This window comes from Ochotona princeps, chromosome 22 (genome assembly GCF_030435755.1).
Source record: "Ochotona princeps isolate mOchPri1 chromosome 22, mOchPri1.hap1, whole genome shotgun sequence".
In the NCBI taxonomy this organism is placed as follows: domain Eukaryota; kingdom Metazoa; phylum Chordata; class Mammalia; order Lagomorpha; family Ochotonidae; genus Ochotona; species Ochotona princeps.
This window is the reverse complement of record NC_080853.1, coordinates 7,086,073-7,106,134: the sequence shown is the minus strand read 5'-3', so window position 1 is coordinate 7,106,134 and position 20,062 is coordinate 7,086,073. Positions and strand designations below refer to the sequence as shown.

Below are 20,062 nucleotides of genomic sequence, written 5' to 3'. Positions count from 1 at the left end.
GCCCTGGAGTAACCAGCCAACCTGCTCTCCTGGGACCTTTTTCAGAACAGCAGCCAGGCCAAAGGACACTAGGCTATTTGCCCACTGTCTATGGGGTGGAGAAGAGGAGAAGCCACAGCAGGCAAAATGACCCTCAGCTGCTAGTTGTACAGCCCATGCCCCTGAGCCCTGTAGCACTGCCTAGGCCACCAGCCTGGCCTAGATGGCAGCTGGTGGAGGCCTTGTGTGGGACATGTCCTAGGTGAAGCTGGCCATGAGGTCAGCCACCTCCACCTGCGACTCCTTCTGGGTCCCACCTCTTCCGTATCAGGGCTCTGACCCTTCTGCCATGGCCTGGCTGGGCAGCATGTGGGTGTGCTGTCCTCTGGGTAGGATGTTCATGCTGCCCTCTCCCCAGTGGGAAGTATACCTTGCTAAGGGTATGGTGCATACGTGGCAGGTGGTGGTTGTCCCCATGCAGGAGCAATGAAGCCCAGCCCTGTTGAGGCTCCAGGTCTGCCCAGAGGGGGAAACTGAGGCAGCAAATGCCCCCCCACCCACTGTGAATGGCACAACCAGCTCCTATGGGGGCAGGGGTGATGCAGAGAGTGGGCCAGGACAGGACCATTGGGACACAGGTACTCAGGGGCATGAGCTTGAGCTGGCCAGAGAAGGAACAGCTGTGACCCCACCCCTACCCCGCGAGAAGTAGCTCCGAGTCCATTGTGACTGTGGACTCCTGCCTGATGCCTGCAGCTGGGATTGTCTGGAGAAATGTGACTCCTTTGGTGCCCTATGAACTTGGGACCCTTGAACTTGGCTTTGCTTGTGGTCACCTTTGTGCTGTGAAAATAAATCACATCTCATTAGGCAGTAAAATTGTGTGTGTCCAGGTGCCCATTCCAGCTGATACCATCATACTTTGTGACCTGGCCAGGTCCTCAAGTCAAGGCCAAAGTGCCTGCTGCCTGGGGAGTTCTGATAGCTAACTGGGGGACCCCGCTGGATTTAAACAGAGCCCCCCTTGCGGGGTGTCCCTGTGCCCTGGAGGGAGAGCTCAGCCTCCGGCCCCTGCTTCCCCTCTCCCAGCTGACAGCTCTTTGATGGCCTGGCCCTGGCTCCAGGCCCCTCGCGCAGTGCCCCTCACCCTGTGTGCCTATGGGGGACAGGCAGGACGGGCTGAGGGGCCTGCAGGTGGATGATGAGGCACCCACTGAGAACCCAGCCTGCAGAGTGGCAGGTGAACCATGCCTTGTGCCAGCTGGGACTTCAGTTTTTGTAGTTCCTCGTGAATAAATGGAGAATGACATTCCAGAACCAAACTCCCTCAGTGGAGATTGAGGCCAAATGCTTGTTTAGAACTGGAGTGTGTTGAATGTGGAAAATGCAGTGTTATGAGATCATACACTTGGGCTGAATGGGCACTAATGGTGGCATCTCAGAAGGATTTTAAAGCAAGGGGCTACAATACAATGAAGAGGGCAGGCATTTATGAACGCCAACTGTTTCCTCAGCCCTTTGCAGTTATGTGGCACGGCCCCCTCTGAGGTGAGAATTCTCAGTAGTACTGCTTTGTAGAGAGGAAATGGAGGCCCCAAGAGGTCAGGAACTTTGCTAAGGTCACAGAGCTGAGGAGGAGACCACTGCCATGTGGTGGCATAATTCCCTAAGCTGGGAGGGGGACTGCCCTCCATGCTGTCAAAATGTGGGTCTGGATCCCCTATGACCCTCGCCTCCCTGTCCACCCTCTTCCCGGGAGGTGTGAGCCCCATTGGAGGAAGTGGCCTTGACCCTGGGCCCTCAAGAGGCCCCTGGGGGGGGTAAATCACACCTCCCGACCCCGCCAGCCCTAGCCCCAGCCCCCTTTTTCCGGTTCTACTGAGAGCATCTGTGGTGGGGGAGGCGGCAGGCAGCCAGCTGGGCCTACAGCATCTGGGCTGCTCCCATTTTCCACCTAAGTCCTGGAGACCCCCACGCCCTGCCCTAGCATCCCTGACCCTGGTCTCATTTCCCTTCGATATTCTCAAAGGGAGCCCCAAGCTGCCGCCCCTGCCCCCTGGCCATGTGCCAGGTCTCCAGCTCCTTCCAGCCACTTCTTCATCTTTTAAACCCCAGCTGTGCCAGAGCTGACAGCCCAGGCTGACCCAGATGTGCCCACCCTGGCAGAGTGGGCCTGGGGCTGTGTCTGGGGAGAGGTGCTGGTCAGGGTTCTGCCTCTCTGGGAAGGGTGGGGCTAGGGAGACTGGTGCCTGGGAGAGGAGAGGAGGGGCTGCCCGGGTGTCTGCAGCAGCAAGGGTTAAGGGCAGTGTGCAGACACACCCAGGAGGCTCTGCAAGCCACCTATGCATCTTCTTACGGGCCAGGAGGCTGCAGCCACCCTGCCCTGATGGTGGGGAGGCTGGGGGACATGGTAGCACCTGTGACTGAGATGCAGCATTGCGTGCAGTTGTGAGAAGAAGCCTGGCAGGAGGGGCTTGGGGTGTGGCCACGTGGGGCGTCACTGGGCATCTGCCATGCCAGTTTCGCTTGGCCCAGCTGGCGGGACTCATCAGAGTGTGATGAGCCGCTGTGTCAGTTCTGTGTGGTTCTGTGGTACCGAGCTTCTGCCTTAGTCCTGTTCGGCTGGGATTCTGCAGCAACACCCCTAACAACCACTTACCTGCCTCCCTTTCCAGAGGTTTGCCATTTCAGAAATGCGCTATAAATGGAACCAGACAGGCTGTAACCTTTGGGGATTGGCTTTTCTCACTTGACATAATTCCCAAGAGATTCAACCAAGCTACTCTGTAAATCCATTGTAGATTCAGGCTGGAGGAGTCACCTGTGCTGAATGAGGTGGCCTGGGGAGGCACCCCCAATGCAGCAGGTACAGGCCTGTGGGGTACAGCATGCAGCAGACAGGAGGTCCTTGCTCCAGGTGCCTGCTGAGGAACCAGGTCGGGGTTGGAAATGGCGCTCAGGATGCCTCTTTCCTGGTGCTCTCCTATAGCCATGGGGTGGGGGCAGGCACCGTGCTGAGGCCAATAGCTTGGCTAGAGGTGGCCCAAGGCCCTCCCGAGGACACTGAGAAAGTGGAGGTCACCCCAAGGCCCCTGGAGTCTGCTCAGCAGCCTGGCCTATCTGCCAAGCTGTGCATGTACTTTTTGTTTACTTGAAGAACTCTGTTAGGTAGGCAGGGTGGGGTGGAATGGACATTGAGGAGAGAGAGGTCTTCCACCTAATGGTTCACTCCCCAAATGCCTGCAATAGTTGGGGGCTGGGCCAGTCTGAAACCAGGAGCCAGGAACACCATCCGAGTCTCCCACATGGGTGGCAGGGACCTAAGCTCATGTGCCACCATCTGCTGCCTCCCAGGTGCATCAGCAGGGAGAGGGACAGGGCAGAGGCTGGAGTCGGTCACAGGTGCTCTAATGGGGCAGCGGCAGCTTGACTCTGCCCCCTTACCCCTCAACACCCTCCCCACCATGTGTTGGGACACCTGCTCTCTTTTGTGCTTCAGGATTGTGGTGCTAGAGCAGGGGGGCACAGGCAGTGGGCACACGGCTGTTCTGTGCCCTTGCAGGCATGGTGGCTTGGTCACCCTTGGCTTGGAAAGGCTTCGACTGCAGAGCAGCTCCCCTAGCCCCCGCCACATGCAGTGGTCCCCTTCCCCACTCTGCTTCCTCATCAGAGTCACATCCCGCATTTTCTCTCCCATTGCCTCGATTTCCCATGTTCCCACCACCACATCCCTCATGCTTCTCGTTCTTTCCACCCATTCTACCCTCTCCTGGTGCCCTGCTCTCATGCGTGACTTCATCCCTTCATTGTCTCTGCCTCTTACGCTTGCTCCCCTCCTTATCCCCTGGACCTTGAGGGCCCCCCTTTTCACTCCTCGGGGCCAGATGGAGAGAATTCTTTGATCAGGCCACAGGGCTCCCGAGGGCCCCAGCCAGTGGTAGCAAACCTGGAGTCGGGGAGGAGGCCAGGGCTGGGCCATGCCTGGCAGGCACCCGGTTCTGTTGGGCAGGGGCTTTGATGCAGGAGGAGGGGCCTGGTCACTGCAGCAACAGGAGGTGGTCTCTGCTCCAGGGTAGAAAACCCTGGCAGGCCAGGCCAGAGCCTGGAGGAGGAGGCCCAGCACCTGTCGGTTCTGGGGGATGGTATGTTTTAAAGGTTAACAGCAGCCACATACTGGCCTTTGTGGAGCCTGGCAGATGGCTGCTGTGTTTGCTGGGAACTGATCACCACTGTGCTCTCCTGGTCTTGTGTCCAGGGGAGAACATGGCAACTGTAAAGTGACAGTAGCCGGGGGTTGGGCCTCAGCCAGACTGCAGGGACTCTAATTTGGGGGCTGGACCTTGACCTTATCTGGGCTCAAGGCTGTCTGTCTCCCTAGGGAGGCTGCTGGCTGAGCAGGGCCATTAGGCACAGCTGGCTGCCCTGTGGCTTGGGCTGGGAGCAGTCACCCCTGTGCTACCCTGTCCTCTGACTCCACCAGGAGCACCTGCTGGTGTTTCCACTCCTGCCCATGTCCTTTGCCTTGTGGTTTTCTCAGCCCCTTACTCGCCCTTATTCCAGGCTCTGGGTCTTGTCCATGGAACCTTCTGTGAGTGGCCTTTCCCTAAGCAGGATCCCACACAGGGATGCTCACTGCCTAGCTTGTCTTTAGTTTTCTATATAAACTTTTCTGAAAAGATTTATTCATGTTTGTATGTTTATGCATTTGAAAAACAAAGTAACAGGCAGAGGAAGAGAGACCGTCCGTTTTTTGGTTCACTCCCAAATGGTAGGACCAGGCTGAAGCGAAGAGTCTGGAGACTTTCCGGGTCTCCGGTGTGGGTACAGGGACTCGGGCACTTGGGCTCAGCTGTTGCTGCTTTCCCAGGCACATTCACAGCTAGACTGGAAGTGGAGCTCGTGGCAGCCAGGTCTTGAACCGGCACTCATCTAGAGTGCCAGTGTTGCATGCAGCCAGCAGCTAACCCACTGCACCGCAGAGCTAGCCCCTCCAATTATTTGTAGGGAAGCTTAGAATCTATTTTTAAAAGGCGAATGGCACTTCTTCAGGAAATAAATTGGGGAAGAATTAGCAGGTGGAATGAAAAACAGGTTGGGTGGCAGGTGAGGGGAGGAGAGGGAGACCCACGGGGTTCTGGTTTGGACAGACTGGTTTGGCTCGGTGAGACAAGACAGGGGGTAGGGTGTGGGGAGGGTCAGCCACCCACACAAAGCGGCAGGACTGCAGGGGTCACTGACCCACACAAAACGGTGCAGTTTGTGACACTTGTGCAGGCGGACATTCCTGCCCCGCAGCTCCTGCTCAGCTAAAAATAGATGAGGAGGTAGGGCTGCGGGGCACTGGTGAAGACCCCGCTGAGGGCCTCACACCCACTGCCCAGGCTCTGAGTTCAAGTTCTAACCCCAACCCGATTCCAGCCTCCTACTGACGCACAGCAGGTGATGGCTCAAGTCCCTTGGGACTCCTGCCCCCACATGGGAGGCCTGGATGAAGTTCCTGCTCCCAGCTTTGGCCTGACCTGGCTGTCGCTGGTATTTGGAGGTGCACTAGCCCAGGAGAGGCCTCTTTCTGTCTCTGCTTTTCAAATAAATGATGGGTAAATTTAAAAATAGATATACACACCTAGGCGAGATCAGTTGGTGAGGATCAGCAAGGGGCGAGGTGGGGTGGGGGACAGCAGGCACGGTGGCTTGGCCGAGGGGGAGGGGTTCTGCTCTCCGCTGTCAGACTGGGGCCCTGGAGCAGATGCAGACAGCTCAGCCTGGAGCCGCTGTGGCCTGAGGCCCAGGGAGGCCCTGGGGGCTGATGTGGCCTCTTCCAGGGTCGACACACTAGCAGAGGAGGAGGGAGAGGGCCAGGCACTGGAACAGCGGGTGTCCCTCTGCCAAGGTCGGAGAGGCTGGGCAGCTGGTGTCCCCAGGCAGACCTGATTCTGGTGGGTGCCTTGACACCCACCATCTGGCTGTCCCTGTGTAGGAGCTTGAATTTAGGAGCCAGCGTCTTGGCAGAACTTCTGGGGGCTCCTCCTCTGCTGGTTTCCATGTTAACGCTGCTCCTCCAGCTAAATGCAGACTCCATGGGGATCCAGGAACCTTCCAGAGCTTCCATGTGGGTCAGCAGTGCCTGCTGAGACTGCACCAATTTATCCCAGTGGCGGGTCACCATGGCCATCAGCTGCCCACCCTGGGGGCCCCCCAGCTCTGCACATGCCCACCTGACTGGGTTCCTGGCCAGCAAAGATTGGGGCCAGGTCGGCCTGTACAGTGGGACTATGTAGGCAGTGGGACTGTGAAGCCAGCCGGTCCTGCCTTGTGGGCAGGATAGGTCATGCAGGGGCCACTTACAGAGCAATGGAGGGGTTCTGCTCACAGCTGTTGAGTGTTCTGGAAGACTGGGAACCCTGGTGGAGTAGACTTGGGCAGTGCAGGCAGGACAGCCAGGCATGGCCAGAGGACAGAGTACTGAGCCAGAGCCAATGGGCAGCCCTGGGGTCTGGAGTGGCAGGGCTCTGGGCAGCCTGGCCACTTCCACGGAGTGACTGAGTGCACGTGACACACCCTGGTCCTCCAAGCTGTCTTCTCTGGTAGATGATGTCCCAGGCCCATCTCAGGGTTCACGTGAGTGCCAGGGGAGACTGAAACTCAAAGGGCAGCTGTGTGGGATCCTGGTACTGGTGGGGGTACACAGTGTGGTTCTGGAAGCCAAGCGCTTTCCGCCAGCAGTCTCACTGCCCACCACGAGCCTGGCACTCCTTCCTGTGGGATGTCCCGGCTTCCGCAGGCCTGTGCCGAGTGAGTCCAGCCAGGCGGGGACCATGGCAAATTGGACAGCACATGCCCTGGCTGTGCTGCCAGCCCTCTGCACCCCACAGGAATGTAGTCGGGCAGCCAGATCACTCTGTGTTTCAGGAGAAAGAGGCAGGCACAAGCTCCTGGTTGGAATGCCCCACTTGGCAGCGAGCTCTTGATGCCGTCTGTATCCGCGTGCTGGCCAGGGGTCAAGAGTCTGGGATTCGGGAGACTCCCGAGGGCCCCGCGCCTGGAAAGCAGAGGCTCCTGGAGGGCCTGTGTCCTAGCTGGCCGCTGGGGGCCGTGCCAGGCTGCTCTGCTACTGCCCAGTGGGGTGCTCAGGACCAGGCTATTCCTGAGCTGCAATTACTTCTTTTGCAGAGTAGGGTCAAGGCCACATTCCCTCTCAGCAGCCGGAAGACTGAGCGTGCTGGACGCCTGCAGGGTGTGGGGAGCAGGTCGGAGCTTGTAGCTGGGCCGTGTCCTGTGCTCACTGCGCTCCTTAGAATTAGCTTTTAGCACATCTAGGAGAGGAAGTTGCCATGGTGATAAGAGTCCCTGGGCATTCCTCACCCACTGTCATTGGTGACATGTTGCCAGGGCGCCTGGTCACAGCCCAGGAGCCAAGGTCAAGACACTGTGATGAACTGGACGCCTCAGGGCTGTTTCCCTCTGTCCCAGGAAGACTTGGTCAGCGTCAGGCTCTCAGGCTCAAGTGTCCTTGGCCGCTTGCCTCTGTGGCACGGTCTCTGACTTCCTGATTTTTTGATGCCTCCTTTTTTTTTAAAGATGACTATCTTTAAAATGCACCAGGGGAGGGGAAATACTTTCCATCCACTGGTTCACCCTCCCCCCGCCCATGGCCACGACAGCCAGGGCTGGGCCAGGCCACAGCCAGGAGCCAGGTGCTCCAGCCTGCTGGGCCATGTATTTTTCTGACGCTGTCTTGTTTTCATGTCCGTGGCTCTTTACAGGGAGCTGGCCTGGAAGTGGGGTGAGCAGCAGAGAGGAATGCGTGGGTGCAGGCTGCCAGCTGCGTGAGCAGCTCTGCCCTGCTGTAGCACCGCCATGGGCCCAGGATGGTGGGCTTATCTGACACTTTTCTCATGGTTCCACTGGAGACATGTGTTGGCTGAGGAAGACCCAAAGACACATCTCTGTCATCTGTGGCTGCAAGGATGTGTTGCTGAGGTCAGCACCCGGGAGCACCTGGCCACAGTGGTGCTTGCCAGGTGTCTGCAGCACATGGTTGCTCCCTACCCTCCCACATGGCAGCTCTTGGAAGCGAGTGGCTTGCAGCCCCCACCACATGTGGGGTCCCCTGGGCTGCATCTGGCAGTCCCTCCTCTCACTACCCGATCTCGGCAACCTGGGCCGAGTCCCGACTCTGCTCCTCTGTTCTCTGCATGGTCTGGGGCAACTCTCAGTTACAGAGTACGAAGGAAGGGTCACCACTGTCCGCCCTGGGGAGACCCAGCTGCAGTCATTTATCCAAATAGAGTTTTGCATTTTTGCTTCTTGTGAAGCAGGAAGTCCTGCATTGGGAGCAGAGCTGGTGAGGTTTCTCCAGGAAGTAGTCAGGGCCCGTGTGGTTGCTGGCAGCTGTTTTGCCATCTTTGTCCTCATGGTCCATGGGTGGCTGAGGCCCTTCCAGCATCACTGCAGTGCTCTGGGCAGGACTTGATGGTGTTAAGGGTGTGGTCCCCATTCTGCAGAGTAGCAAAGTGAGGCCCGGAAGGATGGGAAATCTACCTCAAAGGGGTGCAGTGAAGGTTAGAGTACACCTGGTGTACAGCAGGTGTACCTGTTGGGCTTCTCCCAAGCTGCCTGGGCACTGAGAGGTGGAGGGTGGACACCTAAGCTGCAACTCATGAGCAGCCTAGGGCCTACCCTGCCCAGGGGTTGGCACCCTCTCTGAGGGCTTCGATCTTGGGTAGGGCTGCCATGCACCTGCAGCTCCTCTGGGGGTAGAGCCAAGACCCGGGTTGTGGTGATTGCTCGAGAGCAGCCAACCTAGTGGCCCCAGGCGGTGCCCCTGGTAGGTGAGCCTGTGGCTGGCTCCTCGGTGCCTGCTGGGGTGGCAGGTGGAGGGAAGGGCTTGCCTATCTGTCTGGACAACCAGATTCAATGCAGAGGCAAACTCTAGATCTGGCCTGTCCCTGTGTTTATACGGTTTTATTAGCACCCAGCGTGCTTTTTATTTACATGTTGTCAGGGCAGTGTCAAACCGTGGCGACAGACCATGCGGCTTGTTAAGCAGGTTGTAAGCACAGCCTGACCCTTCCTATGGGGTGTATGTGCCAGCCCTGGCTTAAACTGAGAGCTGTCTGGCGTCAGGAGGTACACCTGGGGCTGCCCACAGAGCCAGGGCGTAAGAGGGGATGCAGCGCTTCCTGGGTACAGGTGAGAGGCCACCCTGTATGAGAAAGGCCCTGAGGTGGCTGGACTTGGCTTTGGAGCAGGTGGAGGTAGATGGAGCTTCTGAAGAGAAGCTCTGAAGCCCACTGGGCCTGGGGCTTCACCGTACCGTTTGCTGGGCCAGCCATTTGTGATTATCCCCCCCCCCCCCGCCGCCCCTTTTATTTTGAAAAGCAGAGAGGAGACCTTCCACCTGCTAGTTCACTCCCAAAATGCCTCTGGCAGTCAGGACTGAGCCAGGCTGAAGCCAGAAGCCTCAGGTGTGGGTGGCAGGGCCATGTGCGCCAACCTGGGACAAGGGTGTCCTAGTGAAGACTTAATGGCTGCGCTGAACGCTAACCTCCACCCTGTTTGAACTCTTCATCCAGAAAGGAGCTGCTTGGGGGTGGGCAGGAGTGGGTGGGAGGGCAGTGGGGATCTGCCGGAACAGTAGGTTCCAGATGGGTCTGAGGGCAGCTTTTCCTTGGCTGCTGGGCCCCTGGGGCCACACAGGGCATTGGCCCAGGGCCGCATGTCATCTGATTTGCCAAAAGGCCTGGGCATTCTGGTTTTCCAGCAAAAATGTGGTCTTCACATGTTGCCAGCTAGTTCTGTTTTCATGCCTTCATGAGGTGGAGCAAGCGCGTGCCTGCCTGAGCTGAGGCTGTGGGTTTGGGGACTCGGTGTCCGGGAGGAGTGGGGGTGGGAGTGGGGACGACCCACCGGGCTCAGGCTTGCAAGAGGATGGAGCAGGGCCCTTGGCCAGCGTTGTCAGGTTTCTAGTCTTGGCCTAGCCAATCCCCCATCTTGGAACATTCCTGCCCAGAACTGGGAGATGGGAAGCCAGACCCTAGGCCTCATGGCCCCAGGGAGGGGTGAGGGGAAGGACCAGGGTAGAAGCTGCTGGAAGCCCATCCCAGAGTGTCAGGGTGCAGATGCAGGCAACACCCTTGGGTCTGAGTTTGCTGCCTGTTGTCCAGCAACCACAGGGGGCAGTGGGAGGGGCTGGGCTCCAGTGGGTCATAGCTGCATGGTCTGCTCACCCCTGTGACTTGAGACCAGAGTGGCTCCTTGCAGAAGCCTTGGGGGCTGCCAAAGTGGGGGGGGATCCAGGAGATGGTGCTGGGGTGCTGGTGACGGTTCTGGCCTCTTGGGTTGAGGTCCTGCTCGCTCACATGGGTCTATGTTCTCGGAGGAACTGGGGGCATCTGACTGTTTTCAGGCACAGCCGGGCATACTGACCGTAACAGCTGGTTGCTGGCATGGCTGAAGGCAGGATTCTTTTTTTTTTTTTTTAAGATTTTATTTTTATTGGAAAGGCAGATTTACAGATCAAGACAAAAACGTCTTCCATCTGCTGGTTCACTCCCCAAGTGGCCGTAATGGTTGGAACTGAGCTGATCTGAAGCCAGGAGCCCCCTTGAGGTCTCCCACATAAGTGCAGGGTTCCAAGGCTTTGGGATATCCTCCATTACTCTCCCAGGCCACAGTCAGGGGATTAGATGGGAAGTGGAGCAGCCAGGACACAAACCAGCATCCATATGGGATGCCAGCTCTTGCAGGTGGAAGAATAGCCAGTTGAGCCATTGTGCTGGTCCCTTAAATCACGCTTACAATTGATGGCTTAAGTCTGTTTCATCAGATGGTGTGTGCTTACCAAAGAGCTAGTTATTTCCAGTTGCAAATAAAGCACTTGGGAATGTTAACTTGTCATTGTGCCACCTGTAGTTGGACAAGCACTGCCTTTCGCCTTTCATACTTCATTTGCTGTGGATTTGTCCTAGAAGCCCTTGAATGCCTGAGGGTGTGGAGATGGCTGACACTGGGCTCAGCCCTCTCGGGCGACCGGCTCAGGCACTCACATCATTGCGGGCACCTCATTGTAGAGCCAATCCTACACTGAGTCCCCGGGTCCCAGAACAAGCAGGCTGAGACCGCTGACCGCTCCGTGGTTTTTGTCATTCCAGAAAGCGCCTGCGTCAGCACCCCCGACCTATGAGCTGCCTACGCTCTACAGGACCGAGCACTATTTTCCCATGGACGCCAGGGAGGCCCCGCGCCCAGCCGCCTCACCACCAGCTGCACCGTGAGCTCTGTGGTCAGCCTGTAGGTCCTGGCACTGCCTGGGCAGCCGCTCCCCTGCAGTGGGAACCCATGGGTGGTTCGGGGCGTGGCTGGCCTGGCCATAAAGGGCAGTGAGGTTTACCTTGTGGCTCGTCCCAATAAAGCTGTTGAGAGTTTGTGAATGGGTGAATGTTCTCGGTGTGAGAGCCACAGGAAGTGTAAGAGCTACAGGAGGTGGAGGTGAACCTGTTCACTATGGGGGTGGATTCTCAAAGGCCCCTCCTGTGCCTGATTGTTCATAACAAAGCTGCCTATGGTGAGGGGACAGGCCAAGGGGCAAGGCTACTGGAATCTCTGCACTTGGACATGAATTTCCAGCATTGTCCCAGCTCTCCAGATTGCTCATAGGCAAGGGATGAGCAGGGGTATTTCTGAGATTACACACACACACACACGTACCACCGCCGTCCCCCATCCCCTACCCCCCACTAAAATAATGTGTCCTGGGATGTGGCAAGAGAGCAGTAGAAAAGCCAGGGCATTGTGGGACTGTGCTAACATTAAGACAGGTTTTGGATTGAAAAGATACATGGGGGCCCCTTATTTCAGGAAGGTTTGGTACTGTTCTGCCGAGGTACCTGCTGCCAACTGCTAGGGGAGGAAGAGTCATGGTGACACAGGGGCACCCCAGGGCCTTTCCACCAACTGAACACACCTGTTCCATCTGCACCAGCCCCAGGGATAAACCAGGTGGCGTAGCATCCCACGTGCATCCTTGCTCATGGCATGTCCCCGTCCAGCAGCTGGGGCTGGTGAGTGGCTGGCTCCATGGATGGCATGCTGTGCCTGGGAGGTGCCCCCTGCTGCCTGTATCTGCAGACTGCTGGCATTCTCAGCCATGCTGAGCTGCTTCAAGGAGCTGTGCTGGTGCTGTATCTGTCCAGGGAGATGCCAGCTTCCGTGGAAAGTGGTTTTTTTAGACACAGTCAAGGGCACCAGTTCCCAGAAGGCATGCAGCTGCCCAGCCTCTTTCTCCCTCAAGGGACCAGTCTCAGGGCTAGATAGAAGGGAATGTTGTGGGATGAAGCCACGGCCACAGTATGCAGTCCAACATGGAGACTCATGTGATTGTGGGGAGCCCGGAGCCTGTGAGGTCACCTGCCCGGGAGTCTGCGTTCTCCTCTGCTCAGCTCTGGGTCCCTGGAATCCTTGCTCAATGATGTGATGACCAAAGGCATCATCCCCTGCCATTTGGGAGGTCAGTTGATATGGGTCGTGTACCTGTTTGGTTCGGGGTCCAGCAGGAGGCATGAGCAAGGGGCTTGGTGGGGAAGGGGCTGACTGCCGCATTTGTCAGTTGGCAGTGGCCTCCAAACAAAGACCCCCATGGAGAGTGACACAGGGACTACCCTGTGTTGCACTAACTCACAGAGGAGACCCTGGCATTCCTTTTGGGGCTCCCAGAACCCCGCCATCCCTCCTTGGTGAGATTGTGTGAGGCTGCCTGTTAGGGAGGAGGTTCTGGATGAGCTAGAGTGTCCTGGGAGTGGCCCTGGGACACCTGGGAGAAGGCAGGCGGGGACAGGGCCCTGCCAAGAATTCCATCTGGCCCTCTGAGCCGCTCTCAGGGAGGCGCTCTTATACCGGTGACATGGCTCTAGTTTGGTGTTTTTAGGACTTCTTTATGTATTTGAAAGGCAGAATGAGAGAGAAATCTATCTTCTTTCCACTGGTTCCTTCTCCAAATGGCCAGAACTCCAGGCTGAGGCCAGGAGTTCCAACGCTCCAGTTGGGTCCCCAAGGGTGGGTGCTGGACTTGGCTGCTGTCAGGTCAACCAAGTCCTTAACCTCTGACCTCAGGATCTTGTCCCAGGGCAAGGGCAAATGCAGTCTAAGAAAACTCACTTTTGTGCTGGGTGCCTGGCAGGCAGGGGCACTAGCACAGGGTCCCCACCCCGTCCCTTCTTCGGCCTCTCCTAGGGGACGTGAGAGGTCTCAAAGATGACAGCCTGTGGGGGCTGTGTCTGCTGGGCAGGAGTCCATGGTTGCCCCGCAGAGCTGTTTAAGATGCTTGCTTGTGGGACAGCTGGGTCAGCATCTGGAACAAATTAAAGGAGTTCTGTGCCCCACTCTACGCTCTCTGGAACAGCTCCCAAATTCCAAGTGGATCAAGGAGTGAAGCAGACACCTCTTCACCTCTAAGAAGTAGGTGAAACTGCCGGAGAATGACCCCAAGCAGAAGCTCTCAGAGAAACCTGATCATACAAAAAGGAGTATTATGGCACAACAGAAGACTCCACCAACCAACCAACCAACCAACCAACCAACCAACCAACCAACCAACCAAACAAACAAAATACCTAAACAGAAAATCACAAGATTCCAGGCAAATTCAAGACAAATGACAAACTCAGAACAATGTCCCTAATGTGTAAAGGCACCTACAAGTAAATCTCCAGACAGATGGCAGGGGACACACACAGGCATTTTTTTTTTTTTAGGCAAGAAGATGAAGAAGAAGGTATTTAAACATCTGGAAAGATTGTTAGCTGCCCCGTAGGCAGATAGGAATGGGAGCAGGCTGACATTGTTCTAGACTCCGGACAAATCATAATGGCAACAATTACAGGCCAAAGGAACAAACCTTGTACCCAGTTGGCAGGACACTGTCCCTCCAGAGGCCAGTGGGCAGTAGTACTGTGAGCCGGAATGGTAACCCAGCAGCCCCACTATTGGCAGCCCTGCTGACACCCTCAAGGACACAGTGACTGTACCAGGCAACTTGCCATGGAGACAGGGAAGAGTCATACATATGTGTGTTGGGAGGTGGAGTGGGGTTCCCTGAATGCTTCTGCATGACAGTCCTGAGGGACTGTAAACACAGATTGGGGTTCCTTAGGAAGGACATGGACATACCAACGTTAAGATGTGAAAGGCAGGCCCAGCGCGGTAGCCCAACGGCTAAAATCCCCACCTTGCACACACTGGGATCCCATAGGGGTGCCCATTGTGTCCTGGCTGCTCCACTTCCCTTTCAGTTCCCTGCTTGTGGTCTGAGAAAGCAGTAGAGGATGGCTCAAAGCCATCGGACCCTGCGCCCACATGGGAGACCTGGAAGAAGATTGTGACTCCTGGCTTCAGGTTGGCTGAGCTCTGGCCGTTGTGACCACTTGGGGAGTGAACCAGTAGACAGAAGGTCTGTCTCTCTTTTCCTCTGTAATTCTAACTAATAAAAATAAATAAATCTTTTTAAAAGTTTTTTTTCTTTTAATTGTGTTGATAATCTTTACATAGTTGATGAGGTTGCAAAGGGTCAAGGGCTAGAGGAAAGTGGGTAAGACCATTGTTATCACATTCTTTTTTCCTTCTTGTATCTGGGGGAAGGGGAGAGATAAGGGGAAAAGCCACATCCAGCCTTTCAACCATCCCAGGGTCCCTGATGTGGGGCCTGCTCCAAGGGCTCTGCTCAAGTGGTTTTGTTAGTTCAACAGTTCTGAATTGCTGTCAGTCTCACCACTCCAAGCATGGTGAAATCACTCCAGAATCCACTGGCTGTCCACCTTAGAGTCTCCATTTGCTTAGATTAAAAACAAATTCACAACTGGCAGTCTTTAAAAAAAATGTGAACTACAGCAGGTGAGAAAGGCCTGGAAGGAAAACCTTAAGATCAGCGGGCACCTGTGTGGGCCGAGGCCCTCTTGTCACTGCCCTTTCACAGCTCTTTGATATTTCAGTACTTACCTTTACAAATCCACTTAGAACCAGTTGCCAGCCCTTCAAAACAAGGAGCTGGATGTCCTGATTTTGGGGAAAATGACCGTGTGCCTTTCGCGCCAGTTGTCACAGGACAGTGAAGTTAGATGCACACTGCTGTGTAGGCACCTGCTAGCAAGACTTCTGTAGTTGATCCTGCCTGCTTGGCCCTGTGTGCCTTGGCCAATGGACTCTGACCAGAAGTGGTGGGGATTTATTGCAAGGATGGGAGTGCACGGAGAGGCATCTGGCCCTTGCCCTTGTTTGGTGGTTGTGGCACCCCTTGCCATTCTGGCAGCTGGCAGCCTCACCAGGACCTATACACCCTGAGGACAGAGGACGGGTCCCCCGTGGAGTGTGCCAAGGCTCTGATACCACGTTGCACGTCAGCAGAAAGCTGGAGGCTGATATCCCTCGTGAAGATGATGCCAGTCTTCAAGATGTGAGCACGCAGAATCCAGCACCACAAAGGGCAGATTCTACATGGGAACCAAGCAGCACCAAACAGGCCAGACTTCTGCCAGGAAGGCAAGGTTTGTTTCACCTTAACATGCTCTGTCAGTAAGGGACAAATCCTCCATCACTTCAGTAGATGCAGAAAGGCAAGTAGCTAACAGCACCCTGCATCCAGCTCATGGCTGGACAGACACCCCCACCAGGGTTACAGAGCCATTGACTCTGGACAGGCTTTGCTGACCCAAGCAGCCAAGGGCATCTGGGAAGCTTCCTCTCTGTCAGATAGCCAAGGCCCACTTGGCCTTGTGGCTGTGAGCATGGCCAGCAGAAGTCTTGGATTTCAGAGCCGTTGTGTTGTAAGGCAGCTGTCATGACTGTGGGCAGCCAGGCATGGTGGGGTCTGTGGGGCAGGGCTCACTTGGCCCCACCTCCCGGCAGTGTACTTAGGGGCCAATGGTGCTGCTCATCATGAGGAAGGAGTTCAGGTGACAGATGTGTTGGGTCCAGGGGAACATGTATGTGTGTGTTCTGGGGAAAGGCTCCACCCGGAGGTTTAGGCAGTACCATCGGAAGTGCTGCTCTGGAAGAGCTAGGCCTGAGGAGCTAGGGAGGGAGGAGACTGGACGAGGGGCAACCCAGGAGGACTGGGTTTGTGTTTTCTTCCGTGGCACACTCAAGAGCCTGGAGCTGGGATGATGGCAGCACCATCCATGAAGCAGGTGGATCAGGTCAGGCTTGTGTTCCCACAGCCTGGTGTAATGGAGACTTTGGGACTCACACTGAGGCACGTAATCTCTGGTGGAGACCAGCTATCCTTCCCAGGCTGCAGGCTGGTGTTTTGTGTGGGGAGACAGAATGGTTTTCCAAAGCTACAGGCAGCAAATAACATGATTCTGTGGGAGCCATGTGCTTATAGCCCACATTTGCCATGCAGCGCTTTCAAATGGGTCCTCAGCCCGACATCAGCCGCTCTGGAAAGGCAGTGTGGCCCTAGTCTGCGAGTCATGCTTTCCCATACCCAGCAAGTTTTCAAGGAGGAGCTGCCCTGGACCTTGTGGGCACATGTGCCTGTGGAGTCCATGTGGGTCACAAGGCTCCATTTCAAGAGCGTAGCACTCTTCCCAGTTGAACCTCCCTGAACACAGCATAGATTTGGGTTTGTTTCTTGCTTGGGTTACACTGGTTCCAGCTCAGCTTGAGAGGGCTCCTGGCTGGCATTAACCCACATGGATTGTGCTAATTAGCACTGGACCTGGGACATCAGCTCCCGAGACTGGCTCAAGATGTTCCAGACAGCTGAGCTTGGCATTTGCTCAGTAGTGGAGATGGGTCATCCCCTCTTGGGGTAGGCCAGTGAGAGGTACCTTGCAAACACCAGGATGCCTCCTTGCTATCATGGTGCTGCCTTCCAAAACAGCTCACAGATCCTGCCTCCTTGATTAAGCCATCTAAGCTGGACTTAGGCTTCTGGCCAGTGGAAGTCCTCCTTGTTGCAAAAGGAGTAATCAAATTGAGCAATCACTACTGAAGGAAGCAGACACTTCCCTAACCAGCACTTGCAACCAGAGCCCAAGCTGGACTGGGAGCCCATCTCCAAACCGTTAAGGGCAGCGCTACCAGTGAGAGGTGACGCGAGTTGCTAAGGCAGGACCCCTTCAGTTGGCCTTCTGGTGTCTGTGGTCAGAACCTGCACTTTCCTTATTTCCTGTTAAGGGCCGAGTCTGGCTTACAGTCCTCAGCATAGTAGGCTTTGTCTTGCATTCGTTTTCATGGTTACCTTCAGTAATGGCATTATGATTTTCCTTTGTCTAAAAAGGGGACTCGAAGCATGGTGAGAATGTCAGGCTGTAGTTAGGCTTCAGTAATGACGGTGGCAGTTATGCCTGGGAGACACTGGGCCAGGTCAAAGCCCACAGCCTGGTGGAGACAGGCTCTCCGTAGCAGGGGAGGCCACTCAGGAGTTACCTTTCACCAAGGCCAAAGCTGCGGTGGCGTGTTTGGGAATAGCAGCTGTGGCCACAAGTATCCCAGGTGTGAGCCAGCCAGCAGCGTCTCCCTTTTTGCAAGTGTGATCTTAGGTGTATTCTTCTCTGAGCCTTCATGTTAGCACTTGGGAGAGCTGTTTGGATCCAGACATCTCTGGAGTGTCCCACAACTACATCCCAGAGACAGTCATATCCTGAGGACAGTTGAGAGGTGTGCCACAGACACAGGGGACTCCTCTGGCCACAGGTCCCCACTTTGGAGGGCAGGGCTCAAGTCTCCATGCATGCTTTCCTTAGGGGTGCCCATTCTGCCTTTTGGCAGGCTGAGCCCCCAGTCCCACAGACTTTAGTCTCCAAGGTAGGGTCTTTTTGTGCTCTAGACCCCAGGTGGCTGCTCCATGTACACAGCTGTCGGTCTGTGCCAGCCACCAGTGCAGCCAGGACATGGGAAAGGCCTGTACTCAGCTGCTTAATCAGCTTCCAGGCATCCAACCATCCCCTAATGGTACTGTAAGATTTTTTATTGCCAGAAACAGTTCAGGCTGAAAAGGGTATTATGACAGCACCATAACTGACGGCATATTCTAAAACATATCGCTCAACTCATCTTAGTGGCATGGCAGTCCAGCATCTGACTGCAGACCTCCTTTGTGGTTGGAACCCTCAGAGTTTTTTTATGACACCCAAATTTCACAGTGTATGCAGACTTTCCAGTTTAACCACCACTGCACTCAAGCTACTGGGGCTGTTCCAGTTACATTAAGCCTGTGACAAGGTAACAGCAAGTTGGAGGACACAGAATTACCCACCTGTGGCACAAGTTCACATCTGGTTTCCGATCCAAGCCTCAATTTCAAAGCAATGCACCGTCAACTTGTTTCAGTTGGGATAGTGGGTTTCTGAATTGCTTCATGGAGGCCAGTTAGCATGTTGGGATCCCATTTTGGAATGTCATCATTTTTTATCTTGTGCGGAGTGAGTTTGAGGTGTTGCTACAGGATGCTGGTAAAATGTTTGCAGCTGGAATCAAATGAATGAGCAGCCACTGAGTAGAAAACCCCAGGCGTTAGGTCAAGTTCCGCAGAAAGAGTAAATGGTCTTTGGGACCCACCTTGAGGGCTCAGTGCCAGTAGCCTGAGGTCAAGAACCAGCCCTCTGCTTGGTAGCCTTCCCTTGGCAAGATGGCTTACTTCCTTCTGGTTCAGAAAGGCATCTCTCCAGTCTTCAACAGATCCAGTTTTCAAGTCTGGTGTTCACTTTGTTCATGTCTGAAATTGGCTTCTGTACAATGGATTGGCATTTGGGTCATATGCACAGCTACGGGATGTTAAGGAGGGACAGGCGCTTTCCTGCTTAGGTCTCTAGCGGGGACAGAGGTGTCTGACAGACTTCTCCCTGTACAGCTTGTTGGCAAGGAACCAAAGATGGTCCTATGTGCTGAGGCTGCAAAAACACCAAAGCCGTTTTTTGTGAGGCTGACTTGAATGTAGTATTCAAGGAAATTTCAGGAGCTAAGTTCTCTGGGATAATTAGGGATTTCCTTATTTTTAAGATAAAATCTATAGAACCATCAAGCTCAGTTATGGAGATTTTCTAAGTGGAAGGTGGCAGACTGCCACAGCTTAAGTTAAAGAATTTCCAGACTGTTCCAAAACCAAACAGGAGCAACAACACTCAATTTTTAACATTAAACATGGCTTTTATTGAGATACTTTTAGGGCTTCTGCAACATTTCCAGTTGGGAATCTGGATTTCCAACTCTTTGGTGGCTGAACCGTTTACTCCCAGAAAGGCACGTAGCCACCACTAGGCAAGAAAGCTCATTTGTTTTTTGCCCAAATGTTCAAGACCCTAGATCCCCATCCTCAACTCTCAAGCTGCCTGTGCCCAAGTCTCACTGCTCTGCCATGTACTGACCCAGAAGCCCACCTTAACCAAGCAGAATCTGCCTCCAAGCCAATGTGAGGTGGTTTACCTTCAGGTGGCAAGACTTCGTACACAGGTCCTGTCCTACATCTGAGTGGGTGCACAAAGAATCCACCAGCTACTTGTGTAGCAGATATGTAATGGCTAATGGGCCCAGACACCCTGAAGATTACAGGCTGCTCTTGTACTCCCGACAGGCCTGGGTTTGTGAAAAGCCTGACCTAACAGGCAGAAAGGCTGGTCAGAATTCCCTCAGGTAACAAGAGTCTTCTGGGAAGGGTCTTGGAACCCATGAACATGAATCACTATAGATCAAAGTCCCTAAGAGGTGACTGACCCACCTCCACACTGCCGAGAGCATCACATTACTGTTTGCATCACCAAGCCCGACAGCCGAGTTTTGCGTCCTTGTGACTTTCTGCTTTTCAGTACCACCTTCAGAAATCTGCAGTCAAGCAGCCAGCTCCTTCCATCTGACAGCCCCAGATGTGTCGTCTCCAGGCTCTTCTCCTACTAGCTAGATGGTCAAGAGCTTTAACACAGAGTTGTTGCTCTGAGTACAACTGTTCTCTTCTTAAGGTGAAAACTAACATTTTTCATCAGAGGAACACCATGGTGATGATTCTGCTTATAAATTAATGCCAATATGGTTACTTTTTTTAAAAGTGGAGACATTCACACAATCTGCAGGTTCTGCTCAACAAAAAAGGAAG

At 54.9% G+C, this 20,062-nt stretch overlaps 1 protein-coding gene across 2 annotated transcripts in view; it reads left to right on the top strand.

Moving 5' to 3' along the window:
• The window catches only part of BCAS4 (breast carcinoma amplified sequence 4), a 43,381-nt gene extending 32,079 nt beyond the window's left edge, over positions 1 to 11,302 (top strand). For both annotated transcript variants that reach the window (XM_058679666.1, XM_004586091.3), the window contains one exon: positions 11,133 to 11,302. In XM_058679666.1, coding sequence (XP_058535649.1) covers positions 11,133 to 11,255 — 123 coding nt within the window. In that variant the 3' untranslated portion in view covers positions 11,256 to 11,302. The remainder of the gene's footprint in view (positions 1 to 11,132) is intronic.
• The last annotated feature ends 8,760 nt before the right edge of the window (positions 11,303 to 20,062 follow it).